Consider the following 23,303-nt stretch of genomic DNA (forward strand, 5'->3'; position numbering starts at 1 on the left):
CGTGCATGCGTGAGCGTGTGTGCGTGTGTGTATCGGGGCGAAGGGGGTGGGAGCGAGTGTGGCCACCCCCCCAGGCTATATGAGAGTGTTGTGTGCAGCAGACACCCCGATATGGACGCAGGCTGCTGGCTGATGACATTTTATGGTCCCAACATGCAATCCCACCAACTTTAGTTGGTGGAAAGCCAGCCCTCTCGCGCTGAAGGGTGGTGTTCTCGTTTCATGGGAACAAAGACCGGCACATTGCTCCGTGGCATCATACGCTATCAGTTTCTAAACTAGCCCCGAGCTCATTAAGAAAAGAGTGTAGGACTACTTGCGACAATGATCTCTGGACTCATGACACGATCATTTGGATGCATCACATTTACACATTGTAAACGATACAAAATAACATTCCATGAAAAGGAAGTCAGCATTTCATGTCCGTTCTCGTTACTGTAATCTTGCCGCAAAAATATCTGGTGAATCGAGATGTAAATCTTTATGGTGATTGGTACCCAAGAATGACTTTGAGATACTGTTTAAACATTTCTCCCGACAGGTTCTCCTTCATTATTCTACGGAATAAAAGTTCAACATTATAAAACAATAGATTCAGCAAAGTCGACCCTCAAGGCTGCGACATTAAAGGCCTTCATTAAATTAACATACAAGTGGAAGATGCTCTTTCTGCAGCGTTGGCATCCCAGGTCACATGTGACTGTTCCCTTCATCGGTTCTGAAGGTCTTGATTGAAGGTTTGAATTCCGTTTGTACCCCTACCTCTGGGAGCCAGAGGGAAAATAGGATATTCTCCATTGACCCCGATTCTGTTTTAAAATGGGTTATATTGTTTAACATTCGTCAAAGGCAATTGTGTTCAAACTCTCAACCACAATCGTGCATAACGTGAACAGCTCTGTCTCTCTAAGACTCCATCTCTGTCAAATCTTTATACAACCACTTACCTTGTCGGATTTGTTTTGATTATAGCCTTATAAAAGCATGTTTTTTAAATGTCATAGTTTTTTTCAAAATGATGTACTTAAAATAGCCTATTATCTTGTTTTAGTTCGAAATATACTACCAATGTGCTCCATATCTTTTGGACAACCCAACCGCAGCCCAAACCCCTCAAACCAACAAGACCAACACTAACACTAACCCTTTAAACTAATACTGACACTAACCAACCCAACCAAAGACGCTAACCCTAACCACAACCCAACCCCCTCACACTAACACTAACACTAACCCTTTAAACTAATACTGACACTAACCAACCCAACCACAGACACTAACCCTTACCACAACCCAACCCCCTCACACTAACACTAACCCTTTAAACTAATACTGACACTAACCAACCCAACCACAGACACTAACCCTTACCACCACCAAACCCCCTCACACTAACTTTAACACTAACCCTTTAAACTAATACTGACACTAACCAACCCAACCACAGACACTAACCCTAACCACAACCCAACCCCCTCACACTAACACTAACACTAACCCTTTAAACTAATACTGACACTAACCAACCCAACCACAGACACTAACCCTTACCACAACCCAACCCCCTCACACTAACACTAACACTAACCCTTTAAACTAATACTGACACTAACCAACCCAACCACAGACACTAACCCTTACCACCACCAAACCCCCTCACACTAACACTAACACTAACCCTTTAAACTAATACTGACACTAACCAACCCAACCACAGACACTAACCCTTACCACAACCCAACCCCCTCACACTAACACTAACCCTTTAGACTAATACTGACACTAACCAACCCAACCACAGACACTAACCCTTACCACAACCCAACCCCCTCACACTAACACTAACCCTTCAAACTAATACTGACACTAACCAACCCAACCACAGACACTAACCCTTACCACAACCCAACCCCCTCACACTAACACTAACCCTTTAAACTAATACTGACACTAACCAACCCAACCACAGACACTAACCCTTACCACAACCCAACCCCCTCACACTAACACTAACCCTTTAAACTAATACTGACACTAACCAACCCAACCACAGACACTAACCCTTACCACAACCCAACCCCCTCACACTAACACTAACCCTTTAAACTAATACTGACACTAACCAACCCAACCACAGACACTAACCCTTACCACAACCCAACCCCCTCACACTAACACTAACCCTTTAAACTAATACTGACACTAACCAACCCAACCACAGACACTAACCCTTACCACCACCAAACCCCCTCACACTAACTTTAACACTAGCCCTAACCATAACCCAGACCACTCAAACTAGCACTAACGCTAACCGCCCTACATCTTCCCTTAGTGCGGCCAGAGCGCTCCCTCTGCCCTCCCTCTCCGACCTCCGCTCCCTCCCCGACCTCCGCAGTGGGAGCGAGGGGCCCGGTGCACCTGCCCACCCACCGGCCCCGGCGGCCCCCAGGACATCAGGACCTATCTCCCCAGCCTTGATTAGCTCCTTAGGAGGGCACTGCCTCAAAAGCAATCCACCTTCCCCTCCCGGTGTTAATTGAGTCCTGAGACGGGGGCCGATCCATCCTGGCGGGGCGGGGCCGTGCCCGGGGCCCGGGGCCCGCCCAGCGGACGGCTAATAGCACGGCGGCCGGCAGGCTGTCACTATAACGGATCGGGTGCCGGAGTTTTGCTGCCTTGTTTTGTGCACTTCTCTCCAGTTCCATTTCCGCTCGCTCCACCGTGAGGGCTGTGATGTGCCATGGGGGGGCTGTCGGACAGGTGTCTCCTCCTGCGACGCCTCAGTCACCTCCGTCTCTCCCCCGGCCTGACGGAGGGGAGACAGAGGGGAGGCTGATGGGAGGTAACGGGTGAATTAGTATTGCTTCACCCTGGAGTGATGGGTGGTGTGTGGGTGACAGGGGGGAGTGTTTGGGGGTACGGAAGGTTTTTTTTGAGAGAGCAGGACCCCCGAAGAACGACTAGGAGGAAGTCGAGATGCGTTAAAAGATGCTTTTTAAGATATAAATAAATGAATAAACACTTTAGGTATAATCGTTGTGTGTGCAGCACAAAGTGGGATGCTGTTGTGTTGCATGTTTGTGAAGCTAGAGGTGATTGTGTTCTGTTGTCCCCTAGACTGTGGAGAGATTAGAACAGTAAAACAGAGCAGATGAGACATTTCCACAAGTGATGTTATACTTTTAGGAGGAACGAAAACAAGGAATACAGTTTAGCATGCAGTGACTCTAAATGCCTCTTCATCCTTAGGATTTAACAGGCTATTGTTTCCCCTTCTTTACTTTAAGATTACATTTCCTTTCTTTGTTGCGTGCCTCCCTTAAACAGCACAGATGTCCGGGATGTGCTTTTACATAAAATATACATCAGCAACATGTCGACTTTACGGCGAAACCGAGATCCCACTGACATTAAGAGGCAAACAGGAGCACCATTCCATCACCTAAATGTCTCCATTCCCAGTAGCTCTGCCCACCCTGTGTGTGTGTGTGTGTGTGTGTGTGTGTGTAGCCTCAAGGTTAGGAACCTCCCTTTGCCCACCAGCCTGCATGACTAGCTTAATTATAGATCCAGTGTTTATTGATTCAAGATCATTAAAACTCTTGCATAATGTATGTCAATGCCAGTGGAAGGCATATCGTTGTGTCCCTTTGCACAGCGTGGATGTTTTTTAATGTCAATACACAGCCATGACAGCTGGTGGCCCTACTTTGGTTAATAAAGTGTGAATTTAGGCAATACAGTGTGCCATATGGACACAACTGTTGTGGGGGTATAATTCTTCCAAACCAACGCTTCACGTCGAGCAGGCTTGTAACCCTGATGCGGTGCTGCCATCGTGTGGTCATGTTGGGAACTGTTGCTGGATAACGTTATCAGGATTGGACTCGTGACAAGGTTCCCAAATTACTCATCACATTTAGCTGGCAGTTACAGTAAATATATCTGGCAATGCAGCAGTAAACTGACACACTGTGAAGATGAGATCAAATAAAACCATAATTCATGAATTGACAATGTTTAGTTTAACGTCGTACATTATTTCCCTGGCACTCCTGGTGGCCATCTTGCTAGAGGACCCAGAGGGTGGATTTCTCCAGAACAAACAGCTCAAGTGTCATCCCATCATCTGTGGGTGTTGAGCATGAACACAGAGGTGACACAAGAAGGACGCCCCCTCAACAGCCAATAGGATCCTTCTGATTCCCCTCTCGGAACTGCCAGCATCTCATGCTCCACACGCTCATCATTTTTCCTGTGCTTGATGACGTAGCTCTGGGATAATAATTAGAGTCCACTGCCCTCTCTGGTTTTAGCGTGTGATGCGGCGTCTTGAACGGCCCCCAGCATAGCGCCAAAATACACGAGGAAGCCATGTGGAAGTCAAAACATGCAGGGCTGCCTGGTGATGAATCAGAGCTTCACACCCACACCTCCATTCACATCAAATGTAAGGCCACATCCTATGTAACATTTACATCACATGGGAATGTTACATGGGAGCAACATCGGCCTTTGAATTTAGATGTTAAACCTTGGTTTTGTTACACTGAGTAGGCATTGAAGCTTTCCCAGCTGTCATTTATACTACTCTACTACACTATAGACATTGCAGTACATTTAGCAGATGCTTTTATCCAAAGGGATTTACGCTAAGTGCATTCAACAATGAAGATATAATCCTAATAGTTCAATCTAGACCTACTAACTGTGCTCTCCTGTTTGTTTGACTGGGCAATGTGTTCCAATTCATTTTATGGCAAATAACAGGTCACAAAACTGATTGGGTTATTTTCTCCTGGCATTCACTATCCACATACAATGTTGACTTAATGCAGATTGTATGTATAATTTGACATAATGATATAATATAATAATAAACTGCCCTCTGTTCCTATAAACCTAAGTGGCTGGGGTTAAGAAAGTCTTGGAAGCAGCCACACAGAGTCACTAGACTAATGATCCTCTCCAGCTGGACGAGGTCGTTGATCTGAAAGCTCTTTGGTTACCTGGGCTGTTTGATCGCTGCCGGCTCACCGTCTGCGCCCACTACACGTACCCTTCAGAGTGTGGCTTTTATAATGCGCTAAATGGACAGCTTCTGTTTCCTGCACAGTTTCGACCTCCCCTTAAACACAACACATTTGTTGTGGATGCCACCTTTAGTCTTACCCAAGGTTGTGAAGCCACAGGACGCTCCATTAGAGCGGCGATGGGTTTCAAACACACCGGCGGAAGCACACACATCTCAGATGATTGAATTACATGCGACCGTGACACGAACATGAGTCTATTTATGTGCACGCCTGTGATGTTTCATTTGATCTGAGGTAAGAGGGGAATGTGTCAGACTCATGCTTTCTTTTACTTAATTTTTGCTTTGTTTAGGAACAATTTTGTTATTGACTTGGAAAATAACTCATCAATAAAATGTATTAATTGGGTTTATTCGGCTGGCTTCTGAAAACGTATATGTCTTGTATTCCTTGTATTTTTGATAGATGAGAAATACATTCATTTAATATTGCAAAATTATCTCGTTGAGGTTTCTTTCTAGATCACAACTAAACTAAGGTGGGGGGATGTAATAGAGGCCTTTACTACTTTACTCTTTACAAATGTACTTCAATAAATACCTGTATTATTGAACAAAGTGTCCCTGTATCCTTCTGTTGTTCTTTCCTTTAATATTTTCTGTGTTATTTCATCTTATCTTGATATTTTTTATCTCTTATCTTGTATGACCCTTTTGTGATCTTTCCAAATCGTAAAAGGCGGTGAATTCAAATCAAATATGAGTTCAGATCCCATCACACCCAGGTTCCCACAGCTCTGGTTATGAAACAACAACACACCGCATCGGAATGCAGATGCAAATTCTTCTCTTTAATGAACAATTCCAGCAGCATGTCTCGGCGCCACTCGCTTGCGTACGCTCTCATAATGAACGGAGACTATGGGCTGAATGCTAAAGACATTTTTATTAGTAGACACTCATGAGAAAGAAAACAACCACCTGAAGAAAGTCTTCCTGAAATACACCCTTTGATTGGCAGTGTAAAATAAGGCAAAGTGTTTCAGATCGTTTTTCTTTAGTACATTTCATACACTAACAATAAAACAGTTATACATTCGTTACTGCAAATATTTTTTGATATATCTCTTGTTTTGTCCGTAGTCCCAATAGAACATAAAAAATAAACTTTGATGAGCATGGGTATTGGGGACTGGTATAGCTTAGCTTATAGGTAACACTCATAATTATGCTATAGATTTTTGGCAGAAGTTTGGCTACATCTACTTAGATTATATGGATCACCACCTGTACGAGAAATAGGTTTGGGAACCGCAAAAGCCAACACACTACAGTCACATGATTTCATACAACTGCCACATACCATTTAAATCATCAGTCACTTTTAGGTGGAAAACAGAAACAGCATTTATATCGATTTTACCGCATAGCGATTCCAATCATGTCACTGATTGAGACCAGTACATGTTGACATTTGAGCTCAACTTATGTGAGTCCACGGAGTAGAATAACAAATGTTTCTTTATCATAAGAGCTGAGCAATAATTGTAACCTTGTGCTAGCTTGTGCTAACACTGATTCTTACTCTTAGTTTTCAGTCCATTGTCTAACAATAAGTCACGGATGGTCTTGTCTAAATGTGTGGAGAAAAGTTGGGAGTATGCATTTGAATCTGCACCGTATCACTTAACTGCAGCCATCACGTTTGATTCCGAGTATTTGAAATGATGTATAATAATAATAACATTTATAATAGTTATATTAATGAAGCCAACACACTGCTTCAAATATTGATGGTGCTTTATGTTTCTTAATCTCTAGACATAACCTAGCATTGTCCACAGCTAAACTTTAAATCTTGAAACATTTAGTTTCGGATAAAAACAGATTAAGAGAGAAAATGGTGGGGTCATCCCTATGTTCCCACGGTCCTATGTTCCCTGGGGGCAAAGGGTTAGGGTCAGGTTTAGGGTTATGGTTAGGGTTAGGGTTAGGGTTAGGGTGAGGGTTAACCCTAAACCTAACCCTAACCATGACCAATCGGAGGAGAGACATTCTAACCAATCACAGGTGAATCAGAGGCGAAAAAGGGCGTACTTGCCCCTACCATCCTACGAAAAAAACATTTGCTCACAGAGTCCTATGGTCCCCGGTCACATACAAAGCGGGGAACATAGGACCCGGGGAACATAGGAACCGGGGAACATAGGTACGCTCCCAAAATGGTTATTTAGCTGAGGGTGGACAAGTGATCTTTAAAAACACTATATCATCAAACGCTTTCAAACAGAAGTGAGGCTGCAGTGAACAAGTTACTAATGTAACTAACTTCATATGTGATCAAAAACGGTGCAGGTTTAGCGATCTCTAATATTGATTTTTGTGACAGATCTGTTCCCTTGCCTTGTCTCAATTCTTTGCAGTCATACAAAATATTTTGTAACAGATATAATTGGAATAATCATGATATATTAATTTTGAGCTGAGCTGAATTTGACTAACTAGTAGCACTTAAAGATAACTAGCCTCCATCAAATATCAATTTGTGCGCTATATATATTTAAAATGTACTTTAACATACAAAAAACAAGAACCCAAACATTTCTTAGTTTCTCTAAACACAAGTCAATAACAAGTAGGCGTTTTCCCCCTTCAAATATTTACCTAATCCCGTTATTCATTTGATACAGGAAACACTGCCTGGCAAGTACTGTATGCTTGAAAAAGGATCAAAATAATAGTAATAAAATATATTAAAAGGGCCGTTTCCAGCTAATTGAGGGGCCCCAGTTTAAAAAATATAGAGATGAATAGTTACATTTGTGACCATTTTGTTTTTACATTTCTTCAGTGATTTTGATCCTTAGATCATCAGATCATAACAGTTTTCTTTAGCTTAATATGATATATGTATGTTTATATATATATATATATATATATATATATATATATATATATATATATCTGAATCAAGGAGAATTGAGAAAGAGGTTTGATAGTTTCATGTGGGCGGGATCAGAGGCCCCCCAAGTAAGACGTGGCTCAGGGCCCCCAGAACATCAGGAACGGCCCTGGTTAAATCTTCAGTAAAATAAAATGTATAATTATATTTACAACAATAACCCTAACCCAAAATATAGATAGTCACTATGATAATTATAATTCACTATAGTTAATGCTTTGATTTAATTCGGTCTTGGCTTCGTAACATTAATGAAAACACAAGTGACTTCTGGTCTAAGACCAAAGCACCAAACCTGTACAAATATATGTGACACTGGTATGGGTAGTGTTCAGTACGACGTAGAAAGCGTGGTGAATGTGGCAGCTCCTATAGAAAGTAGATGAGCGTGTTATAATAAACGGCATAGCAGCAGGCTACATACAGATATACCCACACACTTCCAAACACTACCTCTCACATCATCACCTCATTACTTTGCCCTTAATGCAATAGGTGCTTTGGTGCCTCCCACACACACACACACACACACACACACACACACACACACACACACACACACACACACACACACACACACACACACACACACACACACACACACATACAGAGGATGAGTGGCGTACTAGGCTCTTACTATATGATTTTACGTGTGTGTGTTTGTGTATGGTGTGCGTTATTGTTTTTATATGTGGTGTGTGTGTGTGGTGTTTGTGTGTTTTGTGTGTGAGTGTATATGTGTGTGTGTGTTGTGTATATGTGTGTGTGTGTGTGTGTGTTCGTGGTACCTATGCATTTTGTGTGTGTATATGTGTGTGTGTGTGTGTGTGTGTGTCAGTGTCAGTGTGTGTTTGTCCGCTCTATTGTGTGTGAAGTGCATCACAGTAACAGTGTGAGTAGCATACCCTTGTGTACCAATGCTGTGTTGTCAACACTAGGTTGCCATGGGAACAAGTCAGCGACCAGTGTAGGTTACCTGGCCAGGTGCAGCTCAGCTGTACAGGGGCTATCGACCTACGAGAACGCTCAACACACAGGATACTAAACACACGGGTTTGATTCCTAAACACCAGGAAATATGCATTTTATAAACACCAATCAGATTCAAATCCCTAGGGCCCGATGTGTTTATTTGTGTCCACTCACATTCATCTTTCACCAGCGATCGTTTTAAGTTGTAGCTTGTAGTTTTTCCCACCCGTAGACGCTGTTTGGGAATCAAACCCTGCAGGCTGTGGTAAATAGTTAGTGACGGGACCGATGGAAAATGAGATTTCACAAAGAAGCACAGAATATAGAATCCCAATGTAGAAATACATATAAAAATAGATATAGTCATCTGAATGCCCATTGTACATCTTTAAACATTAGAAGAAGAAGAAGAAGAAGAAGAAGAAGGAGAAGAAGATGAGAAAGAGGAAGAGAGAGGAGCCAGAAAAGGGCTCTGAAATGCTGCAGAGTATTATTTGTTGCGTGAATACACGAGGTGAGGTGGAGGTTACGATGGCTGTTACCAGGGAAATGTGTGCCTCGGGTTATGGGGTACTCTTGAACGAGAGCAGTGAGCAATACATCACGCCAGAGGGGTACACCCTTGTTACAGTGCTTTTCTGGAAGGGGAATATTCTGCTGTTCATAAGCACAAGTCACGGTGAGTTCAGGCCCGATGGTCAACTTAAAGGTTCAGAGGGATGTCAGAATAAGTTGTGATGGGTATACCCTGTAAACGGCAACTCTCTGAAGTAGTCGAGGTGGCCTTATAAATTGCAAGCCAAATTCCTCTTTATTCTTGCTACGGTAAATTGTACGCTAGGGTGATGGAGCTAGCCTTGCTCAGGATATTGTGATACTGATTTATTTTACTCTTTAGGTTTTTATAAATCGTAGTGGGTTCTTCTGTCTGAAATGATAATACCGGTTGAAGGTGATTGAAGACAATATTGTCTAACGACTACATATTTGTACCTCAGATTGTTTTCCATCATTCTTTCGACCGTTTTGACATGACCTCCGTTTTAACAGCTTTCATTCAAAACAGCGGCCTTCCTCTCAAACCTGATTGAGTGAGTGAATCACTAGAACACGGCCGCAGAATAAATCTTCTTGCACAGTGAGATGATATTTACTTACTGGCAGTCACTCCGTTTTTATCCCTGTTTATGAAACACAAATACAAGTCAAAAGATGGCTAAACCTCAGGCTTAAAAAAATAACTGACAGGCGAAGGTCACATAATCGGTGGCTTTCCGATGTGATAAAACGACGGGTCTGGTGTAACGATGCCTCACAAAGCAGCAGCAGCAGCAGCAAAGCTTGAAGCAGAAACATAGAAACCTTCAGAAGGTTTGTCGTTCTCAGACTGCAGCCAATTCACAAACAGCTTTTTTTAATCGCAATGTTTTCCGATGTTATGTTAACCGGATACGGCATCCCGTAATTATCTCTGGTCATGATACAAGATGAAAGATGAATACCAGATGAACACTAGAGGCAGCTTTTACTCTTGCTTGATTTAGACGAGCCGTAATGCATTGAGTTTATTTTGGTTTGCGTGCGGGGGTCCAATAGGGCGTCGGCGTTCTGCTGATGTATCGGTTTCGGGGTACGATGATAACACAATGCAGTGGAATGTAACTTTGACCGGAGGAGGAAAAGTCTTTCGCCGCTGCTGCGGAGGAGGAGGAGGAGGAGGAGGAGGAGGAATCTCAGTACAAATCGCTGAAGGGCTTGGAGTAGTTGAACATCAAGTAGTCCATGTAGTAGAAATCATAGAGTCGCTGCCTCTCCCACGCGCTCACCTGGGAGAAGTACTTGAGCGTGAGCTCCCGGGTGGTCCTCTGGGCCCCCGGGTTCCTGTCCTTCAGCGTGGGCATCGTCAGGTTGCTGGGGGCCCCCGTCTGCCGCAGCAGGAAGTTGGACTCCTCCTCCATGTTCTCGAACTTCCCGATGAAGTCATAGTCCAGCAGGCAGGGGTTGCAGAGCTGATTGGCCGGCTCCCAGTGGATGTCCATGCCGACCGGCCGGTGGACATCCAGCAGGTACTGGACGAACTCGGGGAAGGTGACGCCGTCGCCCGTGCTCAGGGCCTCCTTGGAGGCGTTGGCGCGGTACTTGGCGATGATGGGCTTCCCGAACAGCGAGTGGTAGTAGGTGTTGGGGCTCTCCAGCTTGTCCCGGTAGGCTGACACCAGCCTCTCCAGCGGCTCGCGGACGAAGGCCACCTTGGTGTAGCTCTTGAGCCGCTGCAGGATGTCCGGCCGGCTGTAGCTGACCAGCGTGTTCAGGTGGTTGCCGTAGTGCACGGCGTCGTGCTTCAGGCTCTGCGTGTCCGCCGCCTTGCCCGCCAGCACGATCAGGATCCTCTTCCAGTTGGAGCAACCCGCCTTGGGCACCTCGCAGTACAGCAGCTTGTACTTGTTCTCCACGTAGATGTGCGACACGTCGTTGGGCGTGACCGTCCGAGAGATGCTGCTCTTGTACTTGGCGCAGATCTCCTTCATCAGCTTCTGACGGGCGTGCTGGATGCGGGAGGAGCGGACAAGGAGCTCCGGGGTCAGGGAGGAGGAGAGGGAGGAGGAGGAGGAGGAGGAGGAGGAGGAGGAGGAGGACAGGTTGTTGGAGTGCTGCATCGCCGGGCTGGTCTTCAGCAGCTTGCGGTGTCTCCGGGTGACGTGCACGGCGCTGGCGTCCTGCTCCTGGAAGCTGGGGACGGCCGAGTGTCGGCTCCTCTCAAAGTCGGGGAACTGCATGGGGGGGATGGGGCTGGAGAGCAGGTCCACGGCGGAGGGGGGGCGGTGCGGCTCCGTGCCCCCAGGCTTGGTGCTCTCTCCGTCCTGGGTGCAGAGAGTCTGAAGAGCATAAGAGACAGAGGAAGGGTAACAGACAGAGGAAGAGTAAGAGACAGAGCTAGGAGGGATAGCTATAGGAGACAGACGGACTCTGAGACCGAGGGACAGTCTGACGCACAATAATACATGCAAAATAATATAATACAAAGTATAAAAATATAAAGTGTTGAACATTCCGATAGTGAATATCTGAATGTTTTTTCAATTACAGCATATTTCTTCTTCAAAGTGTTTATGGGAATAAGAGTTTAGTCTTTAAAAAATGTTTTATCAGTGTGTCGCATGCACGTGGATGTGTTCTTTCTAAATTAATGCATATTGGTGTCTACTTCGACTTTTCCCTCTTTAGCTTCAATACCAAAACGCGCCACGTGGTGGTGCTGTTCCATCGCTGCTAATTAATTTGAAGAAGGATCCAAATGTCAAGCACTCCCCAATGACTCTCGTGACCTAGCAATAAAGTGGGCTGTAATGTCATAAAAACGTCCAATAAACACCTAATGGAAATATGAATTAGAATCATCCCCTGCTTGGTTGGCATCAGCTGATACCCAGGGCCATCCTACCACCCAGGCTTTTTTTTATTTTTAATTTCAATTAAACGCTATAAAGCCCTCATAAAGCCAATGGACTGATTGTCAAATTAACATTTTACAACAGACAAGGTTACAAGATCACCATGAATCTCAGCTAATCCCCTCGCCGCCTTAAACTGCCGACTCCCTCACCTTTAGCAAAGTGTCCGGAAGGGAGACAGCGTTGCCTCCCCTTCGCTGTTCCTCCCCCATTACACGCGTGGGGAGCGAGTGAAGGCTAGAGCCACACGGCCCCGGGCGCTCAACTGACCGCAGCGTTACCTTCAACACAGGCCTTGTTTGTTCCCAGGCAGTGCGGGCGACCCGCTAGGAGAGACGCCATAGAGGTGAACGCACGGTGCGTAACGTGGGCCTAACTGCCCCCGGTGTGGTCGATGTTAGCCGACATAAATTAGCCAACATTAGACGATATTAGCCGATATTAGCCGACTTCAGCCGATGTTAACCGACGTTAGCCTCGTTAGCAGTATATTCTATGCTAACCGTCGACTGATGCACTGTAGTTGTCCTGGGAAAAGTCTTATATACTAGAGAGCAGGGGTCTGTCTGCTGACAGGGGTCCGACCCCCCATGAAAAGATCCTATCAACCACCTAGTTTCCGAGGAATAAGACCCCCCCCCCCCCCCCCCCCCACAGCCTTAACCTGTGTGGAGGTGGTGGCTTGTGATTGGCTGTGTTCGCCAGGTGGAGTCGACACGTACCTCTCTGGACTGGCGCTGAGTCGCTCCCAGCTTCACCCCTAGAGAGAGAGAGAGAGAGAGAGAGAGAGAGGGAGAGAGAGAGAGAGAGAGAGAGAGAGAGAGACAGACAGAGAGAGAGAGGGGGGGGGGGAGAGAGAGAGAAATAGTTAAATAACTGTCACGTAGCATGTCAGTGGTTCAGCCCTGTCGTCTGGTTATTGACCGTGCGTGGAGAGGAAACAGGTGGTGGCTGCTTGTGTGCGTGTGTGTGTGTGCGTGTGTGTGTGTGCGTGTGTGTGTGTGAGTGTGTTTGTCTGTGGAATGAGCTGCCATGTGAATGGCTGAACGGCCGGTGACTGACACTCCCAATACCACAAACATAAAGAGGACCGAGTGAACGAAGAGTGGTTTAGAAGTTTAGTTTGGACCAAATTAGTAAAAAAATAAATCGAAAAAGCAAGAGCGACCCAGTAACACAAATGATGAAAGACTGCGATCCACAGACAACCAGAGGAGAATTTCAGAGGAGGGAACGCGGCGCCGGCGGCAGGCGCTGGGCTGGATGTGGGACCCCGGGGCCAGGCAGTGTTGGCTGGGCTGTCTCAGGCAGGATGAAGGACTCCCTGGGGCCCTACACCCATCCCAGCCCCAGCCTCCAGGCCCTGAGCTGCACAGCCCCGGTGCTGATGAAGGGAGGGGATGGGGCCCCCCTGTCTGAGGGTCCCGTCCCTTCCAGGCTGAGGATGGACAAGATCTGTACCTGAGGAAGGGTGTGTGTGTGTGTCTGTGTGTGTGTGTCCATGTGAAAGCTTCCGTGCGTGTGTGTCTGTGAGCAGGAGTGTGTGCATGCATGTGTGCATGCGTTTGCATGCGTTTGCATTGCGTGTGTATGTGCATGTGAATGCGTGAGTGCGTGTGTGTGCGTGCGTGCGTGCCTCAATGCTCAGGCCTGCAGCCTGCACCGCGCTGGGAGCGAGCCAGCCTTCTCCGTTGGTTTTTCTACTTGTGCAAATTGTTCCTGAGGATGTGCGGGAGACAGATGGTCTGCAGACACGCGATGACATTTTCTAATCTTGTCCCGGTGCCCAAGTGCTGTTTGACCCCCTGACCCGCGCGAGAGCTGGTGTGCGATGCTCGCTTTCCGATGTCATCTTGCATTGTGGTGGAATGGAAAACGCATGAATATTCACGGCGTCACACGCGCTTTGGTAGGCCCAGGCACAACAATAGTGGCGCCGCTGGTATTTGGAGCCCGGCCCATTGGAGCCCGGTTTGCTCCTCAAGACACACGGTCGGCCATTGATCCCGAAAACCCCATTAGGGCGGTAATTGAAAACTCCAAAGGTCTAATTGGTTGTTTGTGTTAGCCTGTTGCTGGAGGGGGAAAGGGGGAGGACGGGGGGGAGAGGAGAGAGGGGGGGAGGAGAGGGGGAGGAGGGAGGGGAGAGGAGGCGGGGGGGGAGGAGGAGAGGGAGGAGGAAAGGGGGGAGGAGGGGGAGGAATGTCACGCCTGTGTATCTCTGTCTGTCAGCATCACATCACGCTGCTTCCTAACGGGGGACTTTATCTCTCGGCTGTGATCTTTTTATTAATGCTCGACTCTTTGCTTTGTGGGTTGGTTCAGGAATGATTTGTTATTAATGGCATAAAATGTCAAAATGGGTTCAGGATTTGGGATGAGCATTCTGGTCACGAGAAGGCACTATTTTTTAAATGATACTGTTTGAATAAATTGTGTTGCGGAATGCATAATTGAAACAAGTTACGTAACATTGCAAACTCAGTAAACACCATTTATCTCTCTGCAAGGTTGTTTGGCTTGAGGCTAATAATTATCATTAATTCATTGCAATTTCACACAATTCCACTCAAAATAACTGTGGTATTGATTTGCATTACTGCAGTTTTAAATAAGGATAAATTGTAAAGGCTTACATCCATCTGCTCTATGCTATATTTGGTGCAATTTTCAACATCAATACCGGCCGCAGAATCAATAGCTTTTAATGTAAGGTGCGTGAAGTTAAAAATGGAAAATACTCCCTTCGATTCTGCACGCACTTTGAATTTCTAAATGTGTAGTTCTGTTTAACAATCAGCACCAAAACACAGAATAAAATAGTAGCAAAATGGATGCAAACTTTTTGGCCCAAAAAACATCGGACACTCTGGAGAACAATTAGCAGATAGTGGATCATCACCCTGGGCGTTACCTCAGATCAAGCGCCTTGATCTGATTGGACCACTTCACTGGTGACAAGGCCTGCACAACACTTCAGCATCAACGCACAAGGAAAGCCATCACAGCGCGGGCAACATCATTAATGCATGCATTACCGCATTCTCTCTCGCCTCAGAAGCCGGTCCAGCTCACAGACACACAGACGCACAGACACACAAACACACAGACACACAGACGCACATCAAACACCGCTCCCTCCCCCCATCTCCTCGGTCGCCAAGGACGGCCGTCGAGCGATGAGAAGCGCTTGAAATAATGAGCTTGTTAACTGCGGGATTGTGGCCATCTTTGTTCTTTCGGGGGAACTTTGTTAAATGGATGTCCTGTTCCCGGTTACAGCTCAGTGGGGTGCTGGCAGCGAGACGAGTCACACGCTCACACGCAGGGCTGGTCGAGATCCATCGAATGCGCCCCCAACCGTGGTTCCAACATCCTCTTTCGGTGCTTTTTGCATCACACTGAGCGACTCTGATCTGCTGCTAGTCTGACCGTCAGGGACTACAAACCTGCGTCATCTGCGACACAACGATACAGGATCCGGTTACGGTGTTAACACTCTCCGACGGCGTTTCAACCGGTTTCAGATCCGACATCTGAGCCGTACTCCAAAGTGTGCCACTAGAAAACCAAACTAGGTTCAAACAAATGCAAACCGAAGTCTCAGATGTCCTCAAGCTCAGCTAATCCCCCCTCTCCCCCCCCCCCCCCCTCCACCTCGTACAAGTCATAGGACTCAAACCTTCATCCGGGGCTGCACCCTACACCTTCTCCTACCCTGCCTCACTCTCTTCCTAATCCTGCGATGCCCTGTAGCTGCACAGCGACACAGACGCTCCTCTGCTCGTGCACGGTATGCTATCAGGGTGTAATGTAAATGGTAAATGGACTGCATTTATAGAGCGCTTTTCTAACCATTGGTCAATTAAAGCGCTTTACAATACTGCCAAACATTCACCCATTCATGCACACATTCACACACAGACGGCGGTGTCAGCCAAACAAGGCAACAGCCAGCTCGTCAGGAGCAGGTAAGGTGAGCTGTCTCGCTCAGGGACACCTCGACACTACGCTAGGAGGGGCCGGGTATCAACCTAGCAACCTCCCGGTTTACAAGTCAACCCGCTCTAGCTCCTGAGACACTGCCGCCCCCGTTAAGCTCAGTTCCGGGGATGTTGTCTCAGTTTCCGTGGCGGGAGAGAATACAAAGCTTTCGTGCTCAGCAGTAGATGGCAACAATCCTGGCGGAGTTAGGGCTATAGACAACCAGAAGTCAGGGAGGAGAGTGAGGGGAATGCTGAGACCTGAGTTCTGACTCCAGACACGCAAGCTGGCAAAGGGGAAACCAACAAGGACAGCACAGGGATCTTGGGAATACTGGGGAATACTCCCAATACCACAAACATGCAGATGCAATACCACAAACAAAGATGCAGCCCAGAACTCAATTGTTTTTAGCAGGTGTGTTCTCCCAAACCAGATGCTAATGGACTCATTCACCTTGGACTGCACTTTTATTGTTTGCTCGTGGTTTAATGCTGAAGGTTATTTGTTGTTAGATCTTGACTCACTGGCTTCTTGTCTTCTTCCTATGTTTAAAGTTAAATGCCTTCAACTACTTTCTGTTAAAGTCCCGTTAACTTCTACTTAGCGAACAGTTAAGTTGATTTAGCTTTTTTGTTTGTGAACTATACCAAAGGTCATGTACAATGTATACCAAGGTCTAAATCATGCTGCGATTCAGGGAAGAGAGAGTAATAGTCATGTATTATTGCATTTCTTTATAATTATTTATTCTCAAAACATATGTCTCTAATTTGGCGACGTTTTGTCATCCTCAGTATATTTTAGGTAGTTTAGAGGATGAGGACATCGTTACCAAAGCCAAGCCCTGGACTACAGGTGCTCTATGACAGTAAGGACCAAGAAGTCAATGCTTATCGATGGGGCATGTACCTCAGGAGGTAGAGCGGGTTGACTTTTAACCAGAAGGTTGATAGTTCCATCCCCAGCTACTCCTAGCGTTAGGTGTCCCTAAGCAAGACACCTCACCCTGACTGCTCCCGACGACCTGGCTGTTGCCTTGCATGGCTGACAACGCCGTCGGTGTGTCAATGTGTGCATTTATGGGTGAATGTTAGGCAATATTGTAAAGCGCTTTGAGCGGCCACTGGCTAGCAAAGCGCTCTATAAATGCAGTCCATTTAACTTTCTTATTCATATCAGCATTACTCATACAAACTTGGCCCCGTATTCATTCATATTCTGAGGCCATCTAAACCTCTGCACCAGCAGGACCTCTGGGCTTATGAAGGGAGCCCCCCCGCCCACATGGCCCCTGGAAGGGCACTCATAAACTACATCCCATTCACGCGGGGACGTCCTTTGACCTTTGCCCCCTTCGGCACTCCACCCTCCAGCTGCAAGGTCGTAGATCGGACGCGCTCATGCGTTGTCACGGCTAACCTGATTGGTTGAAACTCCAGGGAAACAAGATGACAATTTCTCCCCCGCATCCCCCCACCCCCCTCCCCCCTCCCATATTAAATCATGGTGTGTCCGCCAAGCGACATCCAATAACCCAGGCACTTCCACGGCTCTAGAGAGGCCAGGGCGAATGACATCACCGCTCCCCCGCGCCATCGCACCCCGGACCAGCCTCCTCGCCGCCGCCGTGCCTCCCACACACCGACTAATGAATGGTTCCGCCGGCTGGCTCCTCTTTGTTTTTCAAAGATCTCCAGGTTCTCATTATTTCGTGTTTCCCTTTAAAGCAGAGACAGAGGTATAGGGGCGTTAAAGAAGGAACCCTATCCTTGACGAGCAGGAGTTAATTGAGCAGCGATGAGAGGAAGGAGCCGGGCATTGAGGGATTTTTACCGAGAGTGTGCGATAATCACCTGCCGGCTCGCGTGCTTCCCTGTCCTCTAAATTGGAATAACTCAGGCTAGCTCTCTCCGTGCGACGATCAAGCTAGCAGGCTTCGCGGGTTAGCCGCCTAGCACAGCGGGAAGGAGGGGGATGATACACAGCTTTAAGGGGATAGAGATAGAGACGTCAGACACCGCCTTAATGACAATCTAATTGGCCGATGATGTATTCTTCCCCATCATTCTACAGGGGATGGCTTCAAGGTCGCAACGCACACACACACACATACACACACACACACACACACACACACACACACACGTTTGCTAATGCTCATCTCCATGGAAACAGGGGGGGAAGGGAGTGTATGAGGGGGAGGTGAAAGCGATATGGCGGTGGTGGGTGTGGTGCGATATGACGAGGCTGGGGTGGGAATCATGTGAGGAAGAGGGAGGGCATCGGCAGATAGATTGTGTGTGTGCATGTGTGTATATGTGTGTGCATGTGTGTGTTTTTGTGTGTATATGTGTGGGTGTGTGTGGGTGTGTAGATGTTTGCGTGTGCATACATCTGTGCATGCAAGTGTGTGTGCGTGTAAGTGTTTGTGGTAATGCGGGTGTGTCAGTGTAAGTGTGTGCGTGTGTGCGTGCGGATGTGTATGTGCGTGCGTGCGTGTGTCTGCGTGTGCGGTGCGTGTGCGTGCGTGCATATGTACACCATCCTCCACCAGGAGCCGAAGCGATCGGGGGGGGGTTAAGCGAGTTATCTCGACAGGATTGCTGCGTGCGGGGGGCTTTAATTGGCCCGTGTCTGTAGCTACGTGTTGCGGTGCTCTTGACCTGAACAACTGTCCACGCTATCTGTCTCTGGTAGCCTGTGAGGGACACTCTCCTTCAGTAGATGACAGCTCTCCGGCTCAAACACACAAGCCAGGCTTAGGCTCCCATTCATTCGCTTCTGTGGATCTTTCCGTGACCCGATGTGTCCGATTGTTTTTCTTTTCGTAAACAAAGAGAGCAGAACGTGGCGGTGTTCTTGAAACTTCCAGAGCTGCAGTTTGAGACGAGTGGGAACCACCAGCACCTGACAGCAAGGAAGAGGAACGGAGGGGAAGGGAGAGACAGCGCCGCTGAGGAGCCTGTAGGCCTGCAGTGGTACCCACGCCTGCTTCACAGTACGTACTTCAGAGTACAACACTGCTCTACGGTTAGGGACCGTCGCGAATAAACCGGCTGTCAACCCCTTTGAGACCGCAACTGTTATTAAGGGCTACACAAATATAATTGACTTGACTTGACAAACTGCGCAAAAGTAAAACCAAAATATAACCATTAACGCAACCAAGCCTAACTAGTTAGATTCAAGAATGGAAGAGCTAATGACGCTATTAGGGAGTTTTCCATAAGGCGTATTAAACATTTTGTTAACGTGGATTGCCTCGCGGGACGTTGCTTGCTTAATGACCTTCTTTCACAGTTAGAAAAGAAACCCAACTAAAGAAGGCTTTTCCTCTTGACATGATCAAAGCCGCAGAGAAACCGGGTTTCTCCGGACCTCTGGGTGTAAAGTGTGTGGGGGTGGGGGGTGGGTGGTCAGGGGAGGGGGGGTCTGGAGGCAGCATGTTCCTTAGAACTGCTAAGCTACGCTGCGTCTTCGCGAGTGGCCCTGCTCCCCTGTTCACCCCTATCTGGGGCTGGGAGAGGAGGCTGCTGAAGCTCTGCCTTCCCCGCCGCTGAGTACAGCTTTGTGTTGTTCCCCCCCCCCCCCCCCCTCTCAGATTCCCAGTGTTTTCTTGTTATTGCATCTGTGATTACAGCAGCGGCTGTCGAGTCCAGACATGTGAGCGGAACACGGCAGCCAAGGTGGACTGCAGAGGGAATTACATAGAGGTGAGTGTGTGTGTGTGTGGTTTGGCATGTGTGTGTGTGTGTGTGTGTGCGCGCATGTGTTTGTGTGTGTGTGTGTGTTTGCCTGTGTGTGTGCATGTGTGTGTGTGTGCGTGCGTGCGTGCGTGTGTTTGTGGGCCTGTGTGTGAGCAATCATGCGTGTGTGTACGCGCGTGTGTGTGCAAATGCGCGCACGCGTGTGTGTGTGCGCGAGTGTGTGTGTGTGTGTGCCTGTGTGTTTGTTTGTGTGTTTGCCTGTGTGTGCGTGTGCGCTTGCGTGTGTGTGTGTGTAAGTGCTCATACACATCCATAGATCAGTTGCTCCGATGCTGCAGCATTGATTGCGGTCCACGTTGTAAATCCAGACTGGTCCACAGGGAACAGATGTGGCTGGAATCTTTTTTATTTATCGGACATTCGTAACGTGCGCTTTGCAATGCATTTAACAAACAACAAAAATGAATGGCAATTCTATTCCCAGGGCACAATAGAGGAGAGTAGCTTTTAGTATTGATATAAAATCTAGCACAGCAACATACTTGCGTCGACTCCTATTCCGCTAAAATGAAAGTCTACGTCAATGGTTTCAAACGGCTGAATCATGCCAATTGATCCCAGCTATTAGAGATAGGTATTTGCTGATGCACGCTGTATTTTATTCATCTCACGGTCTACACTTAACCTTTAAATGCTGGTATTTGTACTAAAAGACAAGGCAGGGTGCACTCTGCGTTCTCCCTCTCCTTCTCCATCCCCGCTGACTAAAAGGCAGGGGGACCTCTTGCCGCACCCTCGCTGTGACAAGGTAAATGCCCAGTGCCCACCAAGCGCTGTAATTTAGAGACACTGCACTGATGATGCAGCTGGGTGAGGTGGGGGGGACTACACCTAACGGCTCATTTGAGTGTCAGACAGGAGGCTTTCCAGAGAACCAGGCACGACACAGGAAAATCACCCAGCGAAAAAGCTAGTCGGTAAAAATTGCAGGCTTGTCAAGTTACCCCTGTTAAAAAAACAGCAGTTTGTACTGGAACGCCGACTATCTTAGAGAAGGCTTGTGGCCTGCTTTAGGCCAGTCCAGGAAAACATGTTAGGTTTAGTTTTTTAACTGCAGATAAATGTGTCCTTCAAAGCTTCTATGACCTTTCCAAAGTATCCTATCTAAAAGGAGTGATTTATGTAGGATGTGGTGGTCCTGGGCGGAGATCACACCGCTGCTTGACAGTGAACTGCCAATGGGTCAGCGGAGATCGATCGGCTGTCAGGAACAGAACCTTGGCCGGCGTGTTTTTATGATTCCATCGGTTGAGGAGCAACACCGGACCAGTGGTCTCAGCGCTGCCAGCGGCCCTCAGATGCAGAGGCTTAATGTGGAGGAGTTCTGCAGCTACAGGTTTCACCATCCATTCACAGACCTGTTATTATGTTTGTTATATAATATAAGGACAACTTGTTAGTAACGGAGTGACACAAGAACTCAGGTTGAGCTATTGATGTCCATTTTAACCCAAGATTTACTAGCCCCAGAACAATGTGCCTTAAAGCGCCCCCTAAGACATGGGAATAACAATGCATACTGTTGACTATCCATTGCATACATAACACCTGTGGTATGTGTGTGGATGCTAAATCTGTAGCTGCAGAGCGCATTTAAAGACCTGTTTGTCTGTGAATGGATGCTGAAACCTGTTACTGCAGAGCACACCTAGAGGCTTCCCTCTGGGCATCCAGGCACTCCAACTGGGAAGGATATTCCAGACAGCCACAACATCACACTAAGCCTCAATCTTCTTATTTTCTCCAGTGCCGGACCGCTTCGCTTTTTATTTCCGCCTCCTCAGAACCACACCCTCAACAGCGGGTCTATCGCTGCAATCGCTTTTTGAGGGTTTGTATGTGTGTGTGTGTGTGTGTGTGTGTGTGTGTGTGTGTGTGTGTGCGTGCGTGTGTGTGTGTGTGTGTGTGTGTGTGCGCTTTCCCTTTGCTTTTCCACTCTTCTCGGTTTTAGCTCTTATTGGTGGGATTCACCCCTGGCCTGCCTCCCTCGACCTATAATTTCCTCCAAGTCCTCCTCTCTGTGCCCTCCCCCCTGCCCCCCCTGCACCATGCACCTCCTCCTCCTCCACCCCTTCCCCCTCTCTGCACTGTGCCCCCCCCCCCCCCCCCCCCCCCACACACACACACACACTGATAACCGGTTCAGACAATAAAAAACGCAGCAGCGAACCATAAACACAACAGCCGCTCCCACAAACCCCTCCAATAAAGCATTGGCCACGGCTGCTGCACCCGCCGCTATCGCCCTCAGCTGATCCGGATGAGAGGAGCTCGGGTTGGGAGTCCCCTCTCCGCCCCGCCGCGGAGGGCTTCTGGAGCGGGGCGAGCGCACGCTGGACGCCGGGCCGCGACGCCGGGGAGCGCGTGAACATCTGAACGGAGCGGGGCTTCAGCCGAGCCCTCCTCCGGTGCACCGCGCTAATGAGAGCAGTGTGTGGGGGTCCGTGTGTGTGTGTGTGTGTGTGTGTGTGTGTGTGTGTGTGTGTGTGTGCACGTGTGTGATTGTGTAGGAATGTGGGTGTTGGTGTAGTGTCAGTGTGTTTGTGTGTGTGTGTGTGTGTGTGTGTGTGTGTGTGTGTGTGTATGTATAAGTTTGTGTTTCTGTGATAAGTGCATACGTGTGTACGAGTGCATCATTTGTGTTTACTTGTGTATAAGTGTGTGTGTGTGTGTTTGGGACATTGCGCGTGTGTGTGTGTGAGAGAGAGAGAGAGAGAGAGAGAGAGAGAGAGAGAGAGAGAGAGAGAGAGAGAGAGAGAGAGAGAGAGAGAGAGAGACAGTCTCATGGGCCGGTCCCATCACTCCCATAAGCCTGTACTAAGAGAGATGGCCGTGAAGGGGCTGCAGCCCCAAGGGTCTGGGGTGGAGGCGTCACGGAGGACACACAGGGTGTTGTGGAGCTCTGTTCCTGCTGGTCCTACATACTGCTGACCGTCAAACCAATGCCAGCCAGGAAAAAACAAGAACTTCATCTGGAGCTAAAGAAATGCTACAGCGAATTTTGATAATAAGCGCAAATAGTTGAACAATGCGGGTTCCAATTCTGGTTTGGTATGCATCGCATTTTACTGGAGCTTCCTTCCTCCCTGAGTTGCAGCAGCGCAACATAGCAGCCACTTTTC

At 47.6% G+C, this 23,303-nt stretch overlaps 1 protein-coding gene across 1 annotated transcript in view; it reads right to left on the reverse strand.

Annotated features, from left to right (window-relative positions):
• Positions 1–10,708: 10,708 nt before the first annotated feature.
• The window catches only part of chst8 (carbohydrate (N-acetylgalactosamine 4-0) sulfotransferase 8), a gene marked incomplete at both ends in the record, with an annotated part of 103,551 nt that continues 90,956 nt past the window's right edge, over positions 10,709–23,303 (reverse strand). Inside the window, 2 exons of the mRNA XM_079737146.1 lie at positions 10,709–11,851; positions 13,150–13,187. Coding sequence (XP_079593272.1) covers positions 10,709–11,851; positions 13,150–13,187 — 1,181 coding nt within the window. The remainder of the gene's footprint in view (positions 11,852–13,149; positions 13,188–23,303) is intronic.

Source organism: Pollachius pollachius (genome assembly GCF_949987615.1).
Source record: "Pollachius pollachius genome assembly, chromosome: 5".
NCBI lineage: Eukaryota > Metazoa > Chordata > Actinopteri > Gadiformes > Gadidae > Pollachius > Pollachius pollachius.